Source organism: Mytilus galloprovincialis, chromosome 6, assembly GCF_965363235.1.
Source record: "Mytilus galloprovincialis chromosome 6, xbMytGall1.hap1.1, whole genome shotgun sequence".
In the NCBI taxonomy this organism is placed as follows: domain Eukaryota; kingdom Metazoa; phylum Mollusca; class Bivalvia; order Mytilida; family Mytilidae; genus Mytilus; species Mytilus galloprovincialis.
Genome location: NC_134843.1, coordinates 65114087 through 65136700, shown reverse-complemented (window position 1 = coordinate 65136700; position 22614 = coordinate 65114087). Strand labels below are relative to the sequence as shown.

Below are 22614 nucleotides of genomic sequence, written 5' to 3'. Positions count from 1 at the left end.
GGACTACTAACACAAAGGGTCTTGGTTCAATCCCTCCTCCCTTAACACTATTTACGAGCATGCTCTTGATTAAAAAGATGATAGTCTGTCGGAAGGGAACGATAAATGGCTGACCCGTGTTAAGATAGAGCCATATCTCTTGCACTTAAAAGACACCCTTTTAGATGTCGAAAAAGAGCAGGCTAATGCCTCTACAAGGCAGCCCTCGCACCCTCAAACTGGAAAGGGATTGATATAAGTTACAATAACTTGTTTCCCAATCCAATATAAATAAATATGTTTAAACTTAGACAATAGTGTAATATACATTTGTCAGATTAATTGTTTCTTACTAATTTTGAAAATTTGTTCATTTGTTTTACAGGAAACAAGATACAGACAGAGATATTTAGACATGATTATAAATGAACCAGTCAGACAGAAATTTATAACCAGAGCTAAAATTATAAACTACATTAGAAAATTCTTTGATCAGCAGGGTTTCTTAGAGGTAAATCATTTTTAAAAAATAGAGAGTATTTATGTTGGAAAATTGAAAAAAAAAACATACCGAATGACAGTTGTAAAAAATTTCCACAACCATTTTATTCAAAAGAAGTGTACTGGTTAGTGATAATTCTTGAATACCATAAATAAGAAATAAAATTGATTCGTGAAATAGAATTGCTCTAAATATATATACACTTATATGTTAACCACAATTGAACAAAATTAAGCCCACAAAAATAGTACATGTTTCTGCAAACCCAACCTACTCTAATTTTAGTGCCAATGCCAACACTATTTATGCCATTTTGGAACAAGTAAGTCAGAATGATTCCCTAATAGAAACAAGCTAAAAAAAAACATTTGTCAAGTAAAATGATAAAGCCTGCCAATTACTCTTTTTTTCACATGTATTATTTGTTTTGGACTTACCACACACGGAAATCTAGGCCCATAACAACATCTATTAAGATTTAAATATATATATAATGAGGTCAATTAGTGAACAACAAATCTTTTTAAACAACAATAACAATATACTTTGAATATTTTAAAAACTTGCATTCACGTGTGAAACTGGAGATAAATATATACAAAATACAATCTCATACGATCATAGAAAGATATAAAACAACTTTGAAATGGAATATATTAATAATTACTATACTTTATAATGTTTTCTTTGTTAATCATTTGTCTGAATTTACAGGTAGAGACTCCATTAATGAACATGATCCCTGGTGGTGCTACAGCCAAACCTTTCATCACACATCACAATGATCTTAACATGGACTTATATATGAGAGTAGCACCAGAACTTTATCTCAAAGTAAGTAACCATCATTATAACAGTATTATTTCCCCTTAATCAGAGATTTATAATTTTAAGATATAGTTTGATTTTTTTAGCTTCATTCTTTTATAAGATATAATGTTTTCATAAAAAATGTAGTATAAATATGATTCAGTTGGAGTTGTTTTTCAATAGATATGAAATTAAAAGTTTCCAACAAAGGTGGTCCTAAACATCAGGACATTTAATTTTGTCTGCAGATTAAATTCTCACAAATTAAGAAACGATTATATTTATTTCCAAATGTTTGATGGTTACAATGAATTATTAAGTATAGATTTAATTATAATTTGTCAAATCTTTGATCAAAATAATCATTTAAAATAATTATCAGAGAAGTTGATAAAAGTTTATCTTTGTAATTTATCAAATTGCTATATTTATTAACTTGATGATTGTCTTGTAAAAATTACAATTTCTGAAAATTATAAAGAGAAAAGTTATTATCAAATGTAGATTATTTTCAAAATGAAATTTATCAATTTTGTTATACAGTTAAAATGAAACGTGTTTATTTATAATTGCCAGATGTTAGTGGTTGGAGGTATGGACCGTGTATATGAGATAGGGAGACAGTTTAGAAATGAAGGCATTGATTTAACACATAACCCTGAATTTACAACATGTGAATTTTATATGGCCTACGCAGACTACCAAGACCTTATGGTAATAACAGAGTCACTGGTGTCTGGTGAGTACAATATACACTGGGTCAACTTCAATAGAAATGCTTCATATACTATTCAGTACCCTGAAAATAGCACTGTTAACTCAGTTTAATGTACAAAAGGATTATGGAATTATGCAGCTTAGGGTTCATGTAATCTGACTGCAAGGATGTTTTGGAAAGATCAACCCCAGTTCAGAAATGAACAAAACTGAGTCTTAACAGATGGGACTGTGTATTTAGGCACAAGATTATACGGTGTAGATACATTTGTACAGGAAATAAAATGAAACAATTGTATATATATACTAATCAAAAGATAACTTTAAAAATACAACAAAATTATATACATGTACAAAAATATTTTACAGTTGAACCATTGATACTATATACAAAACAAACAATAAATGGTAACAGTCTTACTGAAGATGTCAAATCTATCAATCTTTGAAAGTGCATTTTATAAATTGAATATATCAGCTTTCCCAAAAAATATTGGAATTCGTGAGTTTTCATTACAAGTTGGCCATAACTTACATCACAAAATATATAGTAACTGATTATATGCTTTGTGATACAGTGAACATTTACCAAAGAGACAGAAGAAGTAACTAAAATATATGACATTTTGTACCAGAATATATATTCTCTTGTTTTATTGAAGAAATAGTGAAATCTGTATCATATACTTTGATAATAACATTTCATTATAGGTATGGTAAAGACATTGACTGGTGGTTATAAAGTACCGTATCATCCTGAGGGTCCAGATGGACCAGTTTGGGAAGTGGACTTTACACCACCATTCAGAAGGATTAAAATGATTCCAGAATTAGAGTCAAAATTGGGAGTTAAATTCCCAAATCCTACAGAATTTGGCAAAGAGGGTAGGTTTTGTTTAGTGAAAATAACAGGGTGGGTACATTATGTGTTGTCTTTTTGAAACTATCATCTTGAGTAAAAAATCTTATATCTATATATTTGGGAAATCATCAATTTTAATTTTTTGTTCTCAGAACCAAACCCTCATTATATATGCACGATTCAATGTCAATTCTACTGTGTTTGAAGTATATTAAAAGCACCAAGGTCAGATTATTTTTTGCCCTGTTGAATCCAAGAGCATGAGATGATGATGACATAAAAGAATTATTTCTCTTTATTTTCAGAAAGTAGAAAATTTATTGATGATCTATGTAAAAAGCATGGAGTAGAATGTACATCACCAAGAACAACAGCCAGGTTATTAGACAAAGTATGTACATGTATAGGCAATATAGGAAAGGTGCACTGACATAAGTGGTCTCTAAACACAATTATTCCAAATGGAGCTTTTGTTAGTAGAAGCCATATTAATTTATGTGTATCAGGGTGGAAAAATGTAAAAGCATAAAAGTATAGTATATATGCCAATACACATAATTAACAGCTCCTGGTGATGTTTCATAGCCAATCTTCATGTTCAACTCAAATAAGGGATCTGTATAAACATGATAAAACATTTTATCTGATCCTTAAATTCTACATGATTTTTCATCTATTAATCAGTTGCAGACCAAATATGCTTCTCTATGTAGTAACCCTTTTTGAAAGTGCCTTCTCTGGGTACCTTGTATGTTTTAATGGAACATCCAAAATTGCCAATGGATTTGAAATATTCATACGTTTATAAATTACTAATGGTCAAGATGACAATTCACAATTTTTGCAAACAATTATTATGGATAGTAATCATTTGGTTATACTGTTACCAGATGTTAATTTGTTTGAATATTATCAGCAAATTATCCTTTAAATTTTGCCATTTTCAAATAAAATTTTTTATTCTCAGACACAACAGGCTAGGGTATGCCAAAAACCCTTTTCTTTTATTGTCGGTAAAACATAAAGGAATTTGTAAAAAAAAAATGTTGTTAAAATATAAGCTCTATTATTAACTAAATTCATTAAATTTATGAACTATTCAAAGGGTGATAACTCTTAAAATATTTGGAAACATAAAGTTATTTCCTCTGTCTTATTGTTGTTTCATGTAAAAATGTAGTTTCATTTTCTCTGCCGGTGACCGATATTTACATGCATGTACTATATATAAAATGCATTTGTGATTGAGTCCTTGGTGACGAATTATGGGGAAGCAACAAAAAATGTTTTATTTTGGTAGAATGTATACGTAAGAGGCTTTACGTTTTTATTCATTATTTTTTTTGGAATGTTACACTTTAAATGCTTTATGAAGTTAAAACTTGTGGTGATATGTATATTTTTTTTAATATTTTTTGGACAGAATATATATATATCATGTAAGTTATCCAAAACTTATTTAATGGTGGATCAAGTTAAATGAGATTTTATGCCCAGTCCATTGTCATTAACTGTTCATATATTGTTTCCATGTTATTTTTTCTAGTTAGTTGGTGAATATATAGAAGAGGAATGTATAAGTCCAGCCTTTATTACAGAACATCCACATATTATGAGTCCATTAGCTAAATGGTAGGTATTTTGTTTACACTATCTCTTATGTAAGAAATATCTAAAACTTACCATTGACTTCAGTTAGGAAGCTGTCAATTCTGTCATTGTGAATATTACCCTAAATCATAGCAATTGGCAGAGGTGTGATGGTGACAACATTCAATTCTGGATTTTGGGGTTGATAAGATCAAACAGTACATTATCAATTACATAAATAGAAAGATGTAAAATGCTGACAATATTTAAAGGAACCTATTTTTCCTTCTTTTGTTAAATGAAAAAAACATTGTAAAGGGGATGATGAGTTTATAACCGTAAGAATTTTATTAAGCTTCAAAAATGTTCTGCATATTATGTCTGTATTACTTACTACAGAAGTTGTTAAAATTAATAAGAATTTATGTTGATGATTAATAGGTGTCCCAGTTTGATTTACCACATCTCAGTATATTGATGGATTATGACCCGATTTAAACTTTCAGCTAAAAACAATTATTTATATATGAGGAAGTGTGATGTTCAGGATTGTTATATAAAATTGAGAATGGAAATGGGGAATGTGTCAAAGTGACAACAACCCGACCATAGAGCAGACAACAACCGAAGGCCACCAATGGGTCTTCAATGTAGTGAGAAACTCCCGCACCCATAGGCATCCTGCAGCTGGCCCCTTAAAAAAATATGTATACTAGTACAGAGATAATGGACTTCATACTAAACTCCGAATTATACACAAGAAACTAAAATTAAAAATCATACAAGACTAACAAAGGCCATATATATGATTGTTACATATGTTTTAAAAGTATTCAAAAATACTTCATACTTGTAAACCATAAAAAGAAGATATTTTGCTATGTGTATGGCAAGCTAAGATTTAAAATCTGCTAAGTAAGAACAAACTATTGATTCATTATCATTTCATGGATACCAAGTTTTGTGGATTTGATGGGTTCAAAATTTAAACAACAAATTTTCAACAAAGTACAACTTTTTTAAAGGCGTGTATGCAGACATTTGTATAACAACAAAATCAAAGATCTACGAAAAATACAATTTTGAATACAGAAAAAACAACCAAATCCGCATCTTTACAAGCAAAAAAGTTTAGGATCTTTATACTTTGCATAGGTGACATAGGAATAGTAACATATAAAAAAAATGTATAAAAACTTAACATGATGTATTTTGCTTAATTTTAATATTTCACAATTAATATTTTTTTTTAAGGCATAGAACAACACCAGGTTTAACAGAAAGACTTGAAATGTTTGTTTGTAAAAAGGAGATTATAAATGCCTACACAGAGTTAAATGATCCTGTAGTCCAGAGAGAGAGATTTGCACAGCAAGCTAAAGTTAGTTCTAAATTTGTACAAGTTTACTGGTTTCATCATTATTTTGATTTCTGTCATTCAAAAACACTTGCCATTTTACAATTAAGCGTCTTGTCTAAGATAAATCCATACAAAGTCATCCAGAACCAAGATTACATGATCATCTTCATATTTTGTTACAAGGAAGGTCTAGTCATGTAATGATATTAGAAAAGAACAAAAAAATCAAAAAGTTCAAGGATTTACCTTATGAGGGGCTTTTACTAAAAATGGAATTTCTATCAAGATCAAAGGTTAAAAACATTTTATGTTTGATAAAATGGGGGCCTTTGATATCCATTAAATGAATATTGTGTAGCCATTCTAGGCCTAAATTAAAATATTGTTTGTTTGCCCTTTTCCGACCCTATGTTTTGAAACAGGGTAGGTAGGTAGGTAAAATATTTTATTTTTTTCCCCAAAAAAAAAAATTGGCTCGGTATATTTTTTTTTATGGGTAGGCAGGTAGGTATAATATTTTATTTTATAGATACAAAATCTGCATAATGTAATTTTTGTCTGTTTTGCTTTTGCTATTAAGTTTCTGGGACTACGCTTCGAAAAAAAATATCATGTAGAATGTGAAGTTAATTCATATGCACTACTATTTTGTTTTCAAATATCAAAATATAGAGCTGTGCCGCATATTTTCAACGTTTATATATGCCTGGAACTTTGAAGAGTTTTAACTTGCACTAATATTCTGTACAACGTACCTTGTACGCTTACCTCTACCTAAAGGTGATCTGTAAGAGATAACTTTGTCCTGGTAAAATATGTCCGGGCAGACATACATTACTAGTAGAAAAAGTCCCTAGAGTGTTTAAATTTCCGTGTGTGCCTATGTTTCTAATAAAAATGCTACAAGACTTAAACTCAATTGTCACATATTTTACATCGCATTTATAAATGATCTGTATGGAAAACTTGGGCGATTTTACTGCCAAATATTCTTCACTTCACAGGCTTTTGTCACCTTTGGTTCATGTCAGATATAAATAATATAGCAATGCTGGTCGAAGGCATCGTTAACATAATCTTCCTGATCTACGGATCACAAAGGCCATCCCTACATAGAATACAACGTCCGTTTACACAAAATACTACAGTTTGTACACACGTTGATAATTTTTTATTAAACAAACTTTTTTGTAAATGAACCCTGCTCTTCAAGTATAAAGATACAGAGTTAACGTACGTCATATCATGATTTCAAAGCGTTCAACATCGATTTCAAACAAATGCTTTGAAACTCTAAATGCAAGTGTTCATGTCAAACGCTCATGTGATACCAAATGGACTAGACCTTTCACGATAAAGATAAAACCCGAGGATTCCGGTAAAAAAGTTTTGAGCGGGAAATACAAATAAAAGATTTTTGGTAGGAACGAAAAAATAAGATAAAATAAAATCTTGCTGATAAATACAAATAAAAGATTTTCAGGCGGAACGAATTTATAGGGTCGGTCGGTAAAGGGCAAACAAACAATATTTTAATTTAAGCCCTAGTATGATTTTATCAATAATATGAACCAATATGATACTAATGATTATGCTATTGTTGACCTCTCAAATTTTCCTTTGAAGTGCAGAAAGGTCAAATTTTGAAATTTTTGCAAAAATTCAGGATTTCAAAGTCTTCCCAGGAATAGTGAGGATATTTATTTCTTTTAATTTTGGTCTTTTAACTATTGTTATAGCTTTATTTCCAAAATTTAAAAAAAAATTGTCGTTGGCAAAAGAATTTGTCTCCATGAATTTTATTCATCTTTCAGTCAAAGTTATGGATTTTGGCGATTTTTATAAATTTTTCACTTGGTAACAGTAAATTATGAAACTGTTAAAAACATGCAGACAGATGTACTTCTACGCTAAATCTTGCATGCACATTTTTTGTATCAATTCGTGTTGTTTTCATTTTTATACGACCGCATCGTCCGAATACTTTTAGTTTTCGCACTCTAACTTTAGTAAAAGTGAATAGAAATCTATGAAATTTTAACACAAGGTTTATGACCACAAAAGCAGGCCCGTAGCCAGGAATTTCCAAAGGGGGGTTCGTTTGACTCACAAACTCGACTTTAACAGTCACAATTCGAACAGAACATCGACTTTAACAGTGCTTAATAGTTTTCAAGGGGGGGGGTTCGTCCGAACCCCCCGAACCCCCCCTGGCTACGGGTATGAAAAGTAAGGCTGGGATTTATTTTGGGAGTTTTGATCCCAACATTTTAGGAATTAGGGGCCAAAAAGGGCCCAAATAAGCATTTTCTTGGTTTTTGCACAATAACTTTAGTTTAAGTAAATAGAAATCAATGAAATTTAAACACAAGGTTTATGACCACAAAAGGAAGGTTCGTATTGATTTTGGGAGTTGAGGTCCCAACAGTTTAGGAATTAGGGGCCAAAAAGGGGCCCAAATAAGCATTTTTCTTGGTTTTCGCACCATAACTTTAGTATAAGTAAATGGAAATATATGAAATTTAAACACAAGGTTTATGACCATAAAAGGAAGGATGGTATTGATTTTGGGAGTTTTGGTCCCATCAGTTTACAGACCTGATTTTCTTCCGTTTTTTAGCGGAATTCCGCTTTCCGCTCGACTTTTTTCCGATTTCTTGCTTTGAATTCCGTTTTTTTATTTATCACGGCAAAACCGGATATTTTTCCGCTCTTCTCCGAATCCGATAAAAATTATATAAAAAAACTTCCAAAAGCGGAAATAAGCTCATTTTTGATTGGCCATAGCTATGTTTTAATAAAAGGACGAACGTGATTGGTCGAGATTTCAAAGTCAAGATGAAAGATGGTTTCCCGTGTTGTACTTCAGAGGGACTCGTACAATTTGGAAGTTGACAAAGGTGTCAAAAACTTGGAAATGGGATTGGGTTGAACGTTCGCTTTATGGCAACCCAGTAGGCCAGTTTATTAGGAAAATTAACTCAAGAGGAATTGCCAGATGTGAGTTATGTCAAAAAGACATCAATTACGCTGGAAGAGGCTGGAAAAGTTTGGAGCAACACTTAACCAAAAAACTTCACCTGGACAATTTGAAAATGAGAAAAACAAACCACAGCCTGTCTGGTACGTTGAAATTTCTTTATTTATTTGTCTAAATGTTCTGTATCTATCTTTTAAGCAATGAGGTATGTTCTTTTAGGATAAGGAGAACTGTCCTACTCTCTTTGCTTTTCTTTCTTTGACCAAACTTTAAGGCCTGGGAAATTGGGGATAGGGGGGGTATAAATTCTTAATTTCTAGGGGCTACTATGCCCAAATTTTTTGTAGGTCTGGACTTAGTTTTTTTCTGCAAATATTTCTTCAAATGATGTACAAGTCAAAGGGATGAACACCAACACACAGGTTGGGAACAATCCCTAAAGAGGGATATCCCTTAAATGTCCCAACCTGACAAAAGCAATCATTACCACTTAATCTACAATATAAAAACATTTTAATGCTGTAGTCAGACATTTTTTCAAAATGCATCTCAAGTCTCTTTTAACTAGATTGACTTGTTGTTGTAATACTTAACTTGTTTTATTTTTAGGTACATGCAAAGATAGATCCTCACCTGTGTAAAAATATGAAAACTGCTTGTAAGCAGTACAAGGAAGAACTGCTCAAAAAGAAATTAATCAATGAGGAAAAAAAAGCAAACTTACAAATCAAATCGCAGGAAAAAACAGTTTCCAAGAGAGAAGCAAAAGAATTGATTGAAAAAGCAGCCAAAAAAGCAAGATTAGGACACATTACCTCAGCTTCTCAAAAGACAAAAGGACACTAGTGACAATGAAATCAATGAATTATGGAAATGAAATTGCCATTATATATTATTTATACACCATAAATGTTTACCCTTATTAAATATTAATTATTTCCTTTTCTTATTTATTATCAGAAGTTGTCAGCAATTGAGAAAGTATGTTTTTTCTCTTCTTAAAATCTAAAAATGATAGAAGTTATATCATATTGAACATTTTTTTGAAAAATGGGGAAAAATCTTATATAAAAACAATGTTTTTTAAAACTAAATTTAAGTGCCAGGAATAGCCCAGATTGCATAATTTTGCACCATTTATCCCAAAATTTTCTGGGGGCCTTGAGCGGCCCCCAGACCCCCGGCCGTGAAGGCCACCTCGCTGCGCGAGGTGGTTTGGGTCGCTTCGCGACCCAGTCTGTTTCAATATAATTATATTTCAGCTTTTTTATTCTTACATCAAAATCAAGTCTGAGTTTAGGAATAAGGGGCCCAAAGGGTCCAAAATTAAACTTTGTTTGATTTAATCAAAAATTGAATAATTGGGGTTCTTTGATATGCCGAATCTAACTGTGTATGTATATTCTTAATTTTTGGTCCCATTTTAATTGGGCTACATTAAGGTCCAAAGGGTCCAAAATCAAACTTGACAAAAATTGAATCCTTGGGGTTCTTTGATATGCTGAATCTAAAAATGTACTTAGATTTTTTATTATTGGCCCAGTTTTCAAGTTGGTCCAAATCGGGGTCCAAAATTAAATCAAAAATTGAATAAATGGGGTTCTTTGATATGCCGAATCTAACTGTGTATGTAGATTCTTAATTTTTAGCCCTGTTTTCAAATTGGTATACATTAAAGTCCAAAGGGTCCAAAATTAAACTTAGTTTGATTTTAACAAAAATTGAATTCTTGGGGTTCTTTGATATGCTGAATCCAAACATGTACCTAGATTTTTGATTATGGGCCCAGTTTTCAAGTTGGTCCAAATCAGGATCCAAAATTATTATATTAAGTATTGTGCAATAGCAAGAAATTTTCAATTGCACAGTACTCAGCAATAACAAGAAATCTTCAATTGCACAGTATTGTGCAATAGCAAGACATTTTCAATTGCACAGTATTGCGCAATAGCAAGAAATCTTCAATTGCACAGTATTGTGCAATAGCAAGTATTTTCAATTGCACAGTATTGCGCAATAGCAAGAAATATCTAATTGCACAAGTTCAATTGGAGTTATCTTTCTTTGTCCAGAATAGTAGTTGAATCAACTTAAATCATTGTTTTATACAATATACAATGTATATTCACTTTTATTACCAACTGATAAATTAAAACAATCTTTACCTTTCAGTGATAACAAGCACTTTTTTTACATTTTAATATTTTATGATGTATTTAAATGAGTAATTATTGTTGCAAACTCCATTAGAAATTTGAATTGAGATCGGTTTTGGAATAAAGGAAAAGGGGATATGAAAAAAAAATTGAGAGGGGGGGGGGGGGTTGGGTTCAATTTTTCTCATTTGAAATTTCATAAATAAAAAGAAAATTTCTTCAGACATTTTTTTGAGAGGATTAATATTCAACAGCATAGTGAATTGCTCAAAGGCAAAACAAAAATTTTAAGTTTATTAGACCACATTCATTCTGTGTCAGAAACCTATGCTGTGTCAACTATTTAATCACAATCCAAATTTATTCTGTCCCAAAAGTTGCTGATACAAACTAAGCAAATGCTATCAATTTCCTACACTTTCGCTAATATATACTATATACTAAAGATTTTTATGCATTACATAATAAATGCACGGATTTGTTTGAGCATGAGGAAAAATGATGCAATATTGCTTTGATTCCATTGGCTATACAAGAATGATGCAGTAGCGCTTTGATTCCATTGGCTAGACAAGAAGAACACGGAAGTGCACAATTATTAAAACAAAAATAAAAAAATTAATCCATAGAAATATGTAAGCAACATATGCAACCACCACAGAAAAGTACATATATGTAAAAATGTACTTTCAGTTAAAAAAAAAACCAAATAAACATGTTAAGTAACATTTAACATTGATCAAGATTGTATAATAAGTTAGTTAAAAATGGTATTCGAGATTGTATTGTGTATTGAAAGAAAAAAGTGTTAAACAAATATAACTAAACAGTTAGAATGCACATTGTTAAAACACAAATGCCAACTAGTATGAGATAAGAACCGGTATTTTCCTGTTATAAATTTTCAATATCTTTAAACTACACTAAATAATTACTTTCATTTCAATTTTACTGTAAGGATGATAAATTGATAAGCTGGTACTCCTTTGTTTTCTGATTTAATCTAAAGTGAATTTTCTGTGTTTTTTTCTGTGCATGTTGCTCTGCATAAGTTTGCATCCATCATACAAAATTGATAGTTAATATATATATAAATATATTTCAGGATAAAGCAGCTGGAGATGACGAAGCTATGTTTGTAGATGAGAATTTCTGTACTTCTCTAGAATATGGTCTGCCCCCAACAGCTGGATGGGGTCTAGGGGTTGACAGATTGGCTATGTTCCTTACAGATTCAAACAATATAAAGGTAAAACATTTATGTTTATAACTGGAAATTTTCTGATGTACTTATAAGTATTACTTTAAAAATCATGTTTTGATTTATTTTTTATACACCCGTTTACGGGACGTATTATGGTATACCTTTGTCCGTCTGTCCGTCCGTCGTTAACATGTTGGACATAAACTCAAAAACGCTTTAACCAATTTGCATAAAACTTTGGTGAATTGTTTATATCTATTGACGTGAGCTCCCTTAAAGCTTTGTTTTTTATAAATTTTAGATTTTATGTTTCCGAGTTATGGGGTTTTATTCATTAAAAAAAGGGGAATTTTCCAGTTATCGGACAATAACTCAAGAATGCTTTCACCAACTTACAAGAAATTGTGGTGAATTGTTTATATCTAATTACATGAGCTCCCTTTCGATTTTTATAAATTTTAGATTTTACGTTTCTGAGTTACACGGTTTTATTCATAAAAAAAGGGGGATTTTCCAGTTTTCGGACAAAAACTCAAAAAGGCTTTCAGCAGTTCTTGTGAAACTTTGGTGAATTGTTTATATCTATTGATGTAAGCTCCCTTTAGAATTTTATAAATTTTACATTTTACATTTCTGAGTTGTGGGGTTTTATTCATTAAAAAAGGTTTTTTTTCCAGTTTTCGGACAATAACTAAAAAATGCTGTCAGCAGTTCTCATGAATCTTTGGTGAATTGTTTATAACTATTGATGTAAGCTCCCTTTTGATTTTTATAAATTTCTGATATGACATTGAGAATTAATTGATTTTTATTTGTTTATAGTCTGACAACAGATTTACTTAGTATTGTGCAACAGCACAGTGTATTGTACAGCAAGAAATCATTAATTGAATGTAAATTTAATTCATATAACTAATTTCAAGTTCTTTGACTTCATTTATTCAGAAACCTATAATATGTCAAATATTTAATTACAATCCAAATTCAGACCTGTATCAAGCTTGAATATTGTGTCCATTTTTGCCCCAACTGTTCAGGGTTGGACCTCTGAGGGTGTTATAATCCAGCTGCGCTCAGCAAAGCAGTTTATTTATCTATAGGCTAGTACTTTGAATGAGAGACATACTTGAATATTGTTATATGATTTCCAATTGAACTATAAACCTCAATTCATTCTGACAAATTCAATGGTCCCTATTTTATGGTTGAAGAAAGTGTTTTCTGAAGGTAACATTGGTTTAAAAGCACTATTTAAATCTGAAGTCTCTTTGTTTTGTGTTTTATTGTACCCTTGAAATCCAATAAATTAAAATGCCAATAAAAGAAATAAATCTACAGTTGTATTATATAGATTATTTTATGTTAGCAAAAATCAAAACGATGATATTTTGTCTTTTTAGGAAGTGTTATTATTCCCAGCCATGAAACCAGATGACCAGAAACCCCCAACCAAAGAAGGAGAAGAGGGAAATGAAAGCTAACGAAAAAACATTTATTAAGATCTTGTTATTTATTTATTATTTTTAAGAATCTTAATTGCATGAGAATTTTCTTATTATGTAAGATATTTTCATTAGGCCATTTGTTAATTAAAATCCTTATTTCAAGCAGGATTATATAAATGACACTTACAGTAAATCATTTGAAAATAGAAGATTATTTTTATGCAAGAACAACTCTGATATCTTGCACAAAAAACTGGCACTCATTGTTCAACATTGGAAACCAAACTTTTTGTTTAGTACATTAGGATCAATTAACATGATTAAGGGACTTAAAAAAACAAAAATATTACACTTTTTTGCAGTGTTGATAAAAATATATGTACAGTCCTTAATTACAACAAGAGTGCACACGCTGAAATGTCTCGCCTTCTATACTAATCATTGATATTATGTTGATAGTCCTAAGTATAAAGCTAAGCTTTATTACAACTGTCACATAAACTTAACATTAACCAAGATAACTAAACAAAGACCAATGAACCTTGAAAATGAGGTCAAGGTCAGATGAACCAAGCCAGGCAGACATGTACAGCTAACAATGCTTCTATACAACATATATAGTTGACCCATTACTTATAGTTTAAGAAAAATAGACCAAAACACAAAACCTTAACACTGTGCAATGAACCGTAAAAATGAGGTCACCGTCAAATAAAACCTGCGCAACTGATATAAAGATCATAAAATATTTCCATACACCAAATATAGTTGACCTATGGCATACAGTATTAGATAAAAAGACCGAAACTCAAAAACTTAACTTTGACCACTGAACCATGAAAATGAGGTCAACGTCACATGACATCTGCCCGCTAGATATGTACACCTTACAATCATTCCATACAACAAATATAGTAGACCTATTGCATATAGTATGAGAAAAATAGACCAAAACACAAAAATTTAACTATAACCACTGAACCATGAAAATGAGGTCAAGGTCAGATGACACCTGCCAGTTGGACATGTACACCTTACAGTCCTTCCATACACCGAATATACTAGCCCTATTGCTTATAGTATCTGAGATATGGACTTGACCACGAAAACTTAACCTTGTTCACTGATCCATGAAATGAGGTTGAGGTCAAGTGAAAACTGTCTGACAGACATGAGGACCTTGCAAGGTACGCACATATTAAATATAATTATCCTATTACTTATAATAAGAGAGAATTCAACATTACAAAAAATTTGAACTTTTTTTTCAAGTGGTCACTGAACCATGAAAATGAGGTCAAGGACATTGGACATGTGACTGACGGAAACTTCGTAACATGAAGCATCTATATACAAAGTATGAAGCATCCAGGTCTTCCACCTTCTAAAATATAAAGCTTTTAAGAAGTGAGCTAACACCGCCGCCGCCGCCGCCGCCGCCGCCGTAGCCGCCGCCGCCGGATCACTATCCCTATGTCGAGCTTTCTGCAACAAAAGTTGCAGGCTCGACAAAAACATTTAAATTTTTATTGAACAATGAAGCTTAGATGTCAAAGTAGAAATTTCTAGAATAACTAAACTTTTACATTTATGATTAAAGACACTGTCATTTTCCATGTAGGACAAAAATGGCATTTGCATCACATATCTTCCACCAATTCCTTTTACTTCAACATATTGTTTTGAAGAAAGAGAGGTTTTGGGAGCTTTTTGTTTAATCATTTTCATCAGTGTACTTATAGTTATATATGCATGTTTACTTGAAATATGGATTAGTTTAAAAGACATCAAATATTCTGAAGTTTGACAATTATATTGAATATGGGTTTTTGCTTGAAATTTCCTACATCAAGCTTTTTTGAAAGCTTTTTTTTTTTTATTTTATTATTGAAACCAGACCGAGAATACCTAGCTTGTAATGAAATCAGCTGAAATATGAAATAATTTTTTGTTAAATTTTGTGAACTAAATGCTATTTACTTAATTTAAGTTTATTATTATGTAGCAGTTTACTGTCACATTAAAAATAAGAGACTCTGCCATACAAATCAGTTTAATTGTATTTGGTCTGATAGCAACATAGACAGAAAATGTTCAAGTACTTAATCAATCTCAGTTTACTGTGAAGGATGATAACAACAGTTTGTATATTTAAATTGAAATTTATGAATGTATTTCTGTTTTATAAACATTGGTTGTTTGAGAGAAAAATAAAAGTGCTACATATTTATATGATAAATGCATTGTTTTTATGTTATATACAATTCTACAACTTAATTGTTAACCAACAATGGACCCATCAACATAGTGGAAGTTTAATATTTGAATTCCATCAATATTTGATACTAATCTTCATCTAAATAGGCGTTAATTAACTAGACCTAAATTTCACTTCCACTCCAAGAGAGGTAGTTATATCTCCTTGTCAGTTATTATCTAATGTTGCATCTAGCTCAGCTTCCATATTAAGGACACCATGGGTCATGATGGTCTTGTGGCAGTGTGATTGTCTTGAGGGAGATCAGTCGTAGGCCTGATCAACCCTAAAATTTAAAGCAAGATGCATTTAGGAGCAGGACAAAATATAAAAAAGGTGTGGTATGATTGCCAATGAGATTACTCTTCACAAGAGAACAAATGACACACAAGCTAACAACAGTAGGTCATCTTACAGACTTCAACAAAGCAAATCCCATATCGCACAGTAAGCATTAAAAGGCCCTGAACATGCTAAATGGCTAATGTAAAGCAATTCAAACTAGAAAACTAACGACCAAATAAATGTACGAAAAAATAAATGAAAAATAAATGTAACAGTAACAAACGGCAGCTCCTGACTTGGACAGGTAAGCAGCTGGGAGACAGAATGATGTTTCCCTGTAGTCTGTTATGCTGTTAACTAGCATGTTAAAAATCCAGCTCAACGTGTGAATCTTGTACAAAGCAGGCTTGTGTATGTATCTTGCACCATCAATTCTTGTCCATATGCATTAAGTTTGCTGTTGGTTGTTAACAGCCACCTATTATTTTTATGCAGAGCATATTTGACTTGGAACTATGAATTTTATATGAAAATTTTATTAAATTATCAAAATTAATATAGAAATTTTCAGTATAACCATTATGTATGACATTTCTATTTCACCTGACACATAGGGTCAAATGAGCTATACCTATCGGTTGGTGTGTGTTATCTATTTACTTTATTTTTAGCTCACCGGGCCCGAAGGGCCAAGTGAGCTTTTCCCATCACCCGGCGTCCGTCATCGTCGTCCTGTGTTAACTTTTACAAAAATCTTCTCCTCTGAAACTACTGGGCCAAATTAAACCAAACTTGGCCACAATCATCATTGGGGTATCTAGTTTAAAAAATGTGTCCAGTGACCCAGCCAACCAACCAAGATGGCCACCATGGCTAAAAATAGAACATAGGATAAAATGTAGATTTTGGCTTATAACTCTGAAACCAAAGCATTTAGAGCAAATCTGACATGGGGTAAAATTGTTTATCAGGTCAAGATCTATCTGCCCTGAAATTTTCAGATGAATCAGATAACTTGTTGGGTTCCTGCCCCTGAACTGGTAATTTTAAGGAAATTTTGCTGTTTTTGGTTATTGTCTGGAATATTATTATAGATAGAAATAATCTGTAAACAGCAATAATGTTCAGCAAAGTAAGATTTACAAATAAGTCAACATGACTGAAATGATCAATTGACCCCTAAGGAGTTATTGTCCTTTATAGTCAATTTTCAACAATTTTTATAAAATTTGTAAATTTTTACTAACATTTTCCACTGAAACTACTGGGCCAAGTTCATAAGTAAGATGTACAAACACATCACCATCACCAAAATACAATTTTGTCATGAATCCATCTGCTTCCTTTGTTTAATAGTCACATAGACCAAGGTGAACGACACAGGCTCTTTAGAGCCTCTAGTTTTTCTGAAAATACTGGGCCAATTGGAATCAGTTTTGGCCACAATCATCAGGTTAAAAACTGAACATGGAATCAAGTCCAAAGTTATTTTTTATATTGGACCAAATTTAATCATACTTGGCCACAATCATCAATGGGGTATCTAGTTTAAAATATGTGGGAGGTGACCCAGCCAACCAAAAAAAAAGGCCGCCATGGCTAAAAATAGAACATAGGGGTAAACTAGATTTTGGCTTACAACTCTGAAACCAAAGCATTAAGAGCAAATCGGATGGTTGTTAAATTTGTTTATTGAGTGAAGATCTATCTGCCCTTAAATTTTTAGATGAATCGGACAACTGGTTGTTTGGTTGCTGCCCCTGAATTGGTAATTTTTATGGAAATTTTGCCGTTTTTGGTAATTATCTTGAATATTATTATAGATAGAAATAAACTGTAAACAGCAATAATGTTCACCAAAGTAAGATTTACAAATAAGTCAACATGACCATAATGGTCAGTTGACCCCTTAAGGAGTTATAGCCCTTTACAGTCAATTTTTAACAATTTTCATAAATTAGGTAAATTTTAACAAAATATATTCCTCTGTAACCAATGGGTCAAGTTCATTATAGATAAAGATAATTGTAAGTACCAAGAATGTTCAGTAAAGTAAGATCTACAAACACATCATCATCACCAAAACACAATTTTGTCATTAATCCATCTGTGTCTTTGTTAAATATGCACATAGACCAAGGTTAGCGACACAGGCTCTTAAGAGCCTCTAGTTTTTTTCTTCAACATTTCTGTATGTTTAGAAAAATGTTACAAATAGGTCAACATAAACAAAATTGTAAGTGTACTCTTTGTAGGAATAATGCATTTAACAGATTTTTTGTGTGTTTTGAATAAAATCATTCAAGATAGAGAGAAATTTAACCGATAAAGAGAGAATCAAAGCTAAAGTTTTCACCTCAAATAGGAGTTTCAGCCCTTGAATTATGATTCTTACCATTTTATGTATTGACCAAAACTAGTGCAGAAAACTACTAGGAACATGTCAAGATAAACTACATAAAAAAAGATTTTAGAATTCTATCTTTAGCCATAGTTGAAGAGATATACTTAGATTCAGAATGGCAACACTGGCTCTTTTCACAAAAAATCTAAAGAGTAAAATGTAAGTCATACACATTTTATTATAACTTGTTATCGTAAGTGTTTTCTGATATCCGAGTCGATGGCTATCTAGATACTCCACAGTGTTGTTGCATTATGTAAACACATCAATTCTGCGCATGTAAAAAAAAATTATCCAGTGCTTAAAGGAGAAAAACAATAGTGGTATTACTCCTACGTACCCTTATCACAAAGACCTAGAATATTTTTTTACATTTGAGACATTTCAAGATGTCCACTCTTGATGTAGTTATTTATAGAAATTTTTATCAGTTAACTGATAAAAGATATAATAGTATTGCAGTTATTAAATGACAAAATTTATGATTAATGTAAGTACAAAGACATATTTATTCTATTTGTTCAAATTATTAGGGAAACATTTAAATTTGAAGAGATAGTATGAGGCACTAAAACTACATATTTTTTATACCCCCGCTTTGAAAAAGGGGGAGTATACTGTTTTACCTCTGTCTGTCTCTGTCTGTCCGTCCGTCCCATGAATATTTTCGTCGCATTTTTCTCAGGAACTACACTGCCAGGATTTCTGAAATTTGGTTTCAGGGTTTATATAAGTTCGCCATACCGTGTGATGCATTTTCAGATTCATCACTCGACAACTTCCTGTTTACCGAACACTTGTATCATTTTACACATGATGGCCAAGCAGTTGAAAATTTTCGTCGCATTTTTCTCAGGATTTCTGAAATTTGGTTTCAGGGTTTATATAAATCAGCTATACCGTGTGATGCGTTTTCAGATTCATCACTTGACAACTTCCTGTTTACCGAACACATATTTTAACACTATTGACATTATCCACTTGTGGCGGGGATATCATCAGTGAGCAGTATCTCACAGTTACAATTGTTATCTTTGTTATGGAAAAGACCTCCCTTTATAACTGAAAATAAGCAATCTGCTACAGTAACTCTAATGTACCGATTTGTACATGTATCATTAGTTTTAAGGTAGAAATGTATTTATCATTTTTAATAAATCTAGCCTTTGGAACCCACCTTTGCAAGTAATATCCATAGAGAAATCAGGTTATGAGAATATCGAGAAGAGGGGTTTCAATTCATACTGAAGGGATATTCAACTCATAAATCGACTGCTAACAAAAAACTACCAAAAGAAAAACAACATAGAAAACTAAAGACTTAGCAACACGAATCAAACAAAAACCCGGAGTGATCTTAATGCTTTTGAAGGATGAGCAGATCAACTTTACATTCAACACCCTTTTATAAGAAAACCCTTAAAATCAAGCAACATTGCATGGCCACTATTTAAAAACAAAACGAAGCACTTTTGTCACCCAACACCCCACCTCTTAAAGGAAACAAGAAATTTTATAAAACATCATTTCAAAATTCTCAAAAATCCTGAAAGCCTCTTTTTACTATCCTGGCCTAACTGGCACGTGTATTTTTTCCCGCATCACTTGGCATCTGTCGTCTTGCACAAGTCTATAAGTTAGTCCATTATATTTAAGTTCACCTTAAGGTAGGGCCATGTTAGCTATAACCATTACTTGGTGACCGTCGTCGTCGTAAACTTTTTCAAAGATCTTCTCTGAAACTGCTTATTATAATAACCCTTTTCAAGCAAACATGGAATGAAGTAGTTTATACACTTTTTTTTTTCATTTTGATCAATATACAAACATGGCTTAAAAGTAGATCAAAGGATTAAAATGCAGTTTTTGTGTGTTTCCTACAATATGGAAAGCAGTCAGAGAATAAGTGGCTGGCAAATATTTATTAGCAAATCAAGATCTATAAGTGATGTTATTTAGACGTATTTGACAACCTAATTTGGAGTCATTGCCCTTGAAATAATAATTTATAAGAAATTTGCCGGGTTTTTGGTTGTTATTCTTTACACTATTACGGGTAAAGAAAAATCTTAAACAACAAAAAAGTTCAGTAAAGTTATTTCTACATATATGTCTAAGAACAAAAAATTGATCCTTTATGACCTTTATAGGAGTTTTTGCCCTGAAAGATTATTTCTAACAAATTTTAAAGTATTGTTCAGAAACTATCATGATATAAAAACTTCGAACAGCAAAAATGTTAAGCAAAGAAAGACCTACAATAAGACAAATCCTATACGAGTTATTGGCGTTTTGTCCGTATACTAGTCTACTAGCATGGCTAGTATATGTCCAAAAATCTCAAATGACTCAGTATATGATCCGAAGTTATTGTCCTTGACTTTTATTTATTCTTTTATTAGTTCAACCTTATAGAATCTAAATACTTGTACTATGGTGTGGTGGCCAGCTACCCTACACGTCTATCTTGGGTCATTCACAGTATACAACCCGTTCACACGCACACTATCGTTTTGCGTTCACTAAAATTCCGTTTAATATGTCAGCCGTGAATCCTGGGTCAAGTCACTTGGGTAGGTACTAGTTTGACGTCTGAATTCAACTATTAACTTAGTATATGTGATGACACAAATGCGTATTTTTATCCAGAGTATCAGTGCCTATGCTTTCTATTTACAATTTCATATGACTTATAGTTATACGTCCTTGCTATTTCTTGCGCAAAAAATACCACGCTCATGCACAAATATTAATTTCAATCGCGAATGCGAAATTTTCGACACGGCAGTAAGAGCTTGACACGTGACTTTCAGCATTGCTTACGATAATCTGACTTCTAGTTGTTTCTCTTTTGTTTTCTTTTTCGAGTCACTGTCCTTTTATAAACTTTGACATTTTCGAAATGCCATGGGTTTTTCTACCCAAGGAATAGATTACTAAACTTCGTACTTTATTTGTCCTTTTTAACTATTTTTATTCGAGCGTCGCTGATGATTCTTTGTAGACTTAACTCGAGTCTGGCGTTTAACATGTTAATAATCCTGATATCTTTTTATATCTACATTTCTTTTAATATAAATTGCTTCTTTTGAGAGTATGTTCAGGTATTCATAAAACTTCTGAAAATAAGATGTTCTACAAAACCAAGTTTCCCTGTAGAATTTTTGGATTTATTTAAGTAAAATCAGGTAATCCTTAAAATGAGATGTTTTATATACCAAAATGAGTCTCTATATAAGAGGTCCAAATGAAGCTGGTGTGTTAATCTCACGAAAAATATGCGAAACCTTCTTTTAAGATGCATGCCACAAGTTTCACTTCACATGGAAAATGAACTTTAAATTTATCTATAATACATATTCCATAGTACAGACAACTTCATTAACGAGTTGAGAATATGAAGGCATCCATGTGACACGTTTAGAATTTCCTTATTATTTGACGTGAATAGAAAATCCTAGTTTGTCGTAATTTGAATTGTCGATTATACATGTGGTTGTTTTGTTGGTGTGTTTCGTTTTTGTTAACTCTATAGTCCGTCGGAAATCAATAACAGTATTTTACAATCCAAACAATTTAGGCCCGTTTTACTGAGATGATAGAGGTTCCGTACTGGAAAGTTATTGTAAATCAATACACGAGACTGGATACATGAACGTTCACATACTTTATTTTTCCATCTAACATATATACAAGCACAGTTCAAAAAGCATATTTACAAAACAGTAAGCATGGCAACATATATTAACCCGCCGCTGCTCGTAGATCGAGAGCGGGGCGAACCGGTGCGTCACATGGTTCTCTCTATTTCTTATCTCCTTTCGTTCTCCACGTAACCTTTATAAAACATGATCATAGAAACGTTTTGTCCAATGAAAATAGAAAAAGGTACTTATAAACAAATAGTTTCCAAACAATGAAACATTTTAAAAGCAGATTAAATTAAGACTTAGTGTTAATTGACATTATTCATTCTATATACAGTTTAGGTGTTGACAAATAAATTACATTGATGACCATTGTTGTCAAAAAGTATTCTCACGACATAATCTTAATCTTAATC

The 22614-nt window shown here is 31.9% G+C and overlaps 1 protein-coding gene and 1 long non-coding RNA gene across 3 annotated transcripts in view; both read left to right on the top strand.

The window, feature by feature from the left end:
• LOC143080117 (lysine--tRNA ligase-like) overlaps positions 1–13816 on the top strand; it is a 38613-nt gene extending 24797 nt beyond the window's left edge. For both annotated transcript variants that reach the window (XM_076255805.1, XM_076255804.1), the window contains 9 exons: positions 365–490; positions 1196–1315; positions 1868–2030; positions 2720–2893; positions 3176–3261; positions 4417–4502; positions 5715–5841; positions 12062–12205; positions 13561–13816. In XM_076255805.1, the coding sequence (XP_076111920.1) occupies positions 365–490; positions 1196–1315; positions 1868–2030; positions 2720–2893; positions 3176–3261; positions 4417–4502; positions 5715–5841; positions 12062–12205; positions 13561–13641 (1107 nt within the window). In that variant the 3' untranslated portion in view covers positions 13642–13816. The remainder of the gene's footprint in view (positions 1–364; positions 491–1195; positions 1316–1867; positions 2031–2719; positions 2894–3175; positions 3262–4416; positions 4503–5714; positions 5842–12061; positions 12206–13560) is intronic.
• LOC143080116 (uncharacterized) lies at positions 8417–9738 on the top strand. Its single transcript, XR_012979627.1, has 2 exons — positions 8417–8943; positions 9410–9738. It is a non-coding gene; the product is annotated as an uncharacterized LOC143080116 (long non-coding RNA).
• Positions 13817–22614: the final 8798 nt, after the last annotated feature.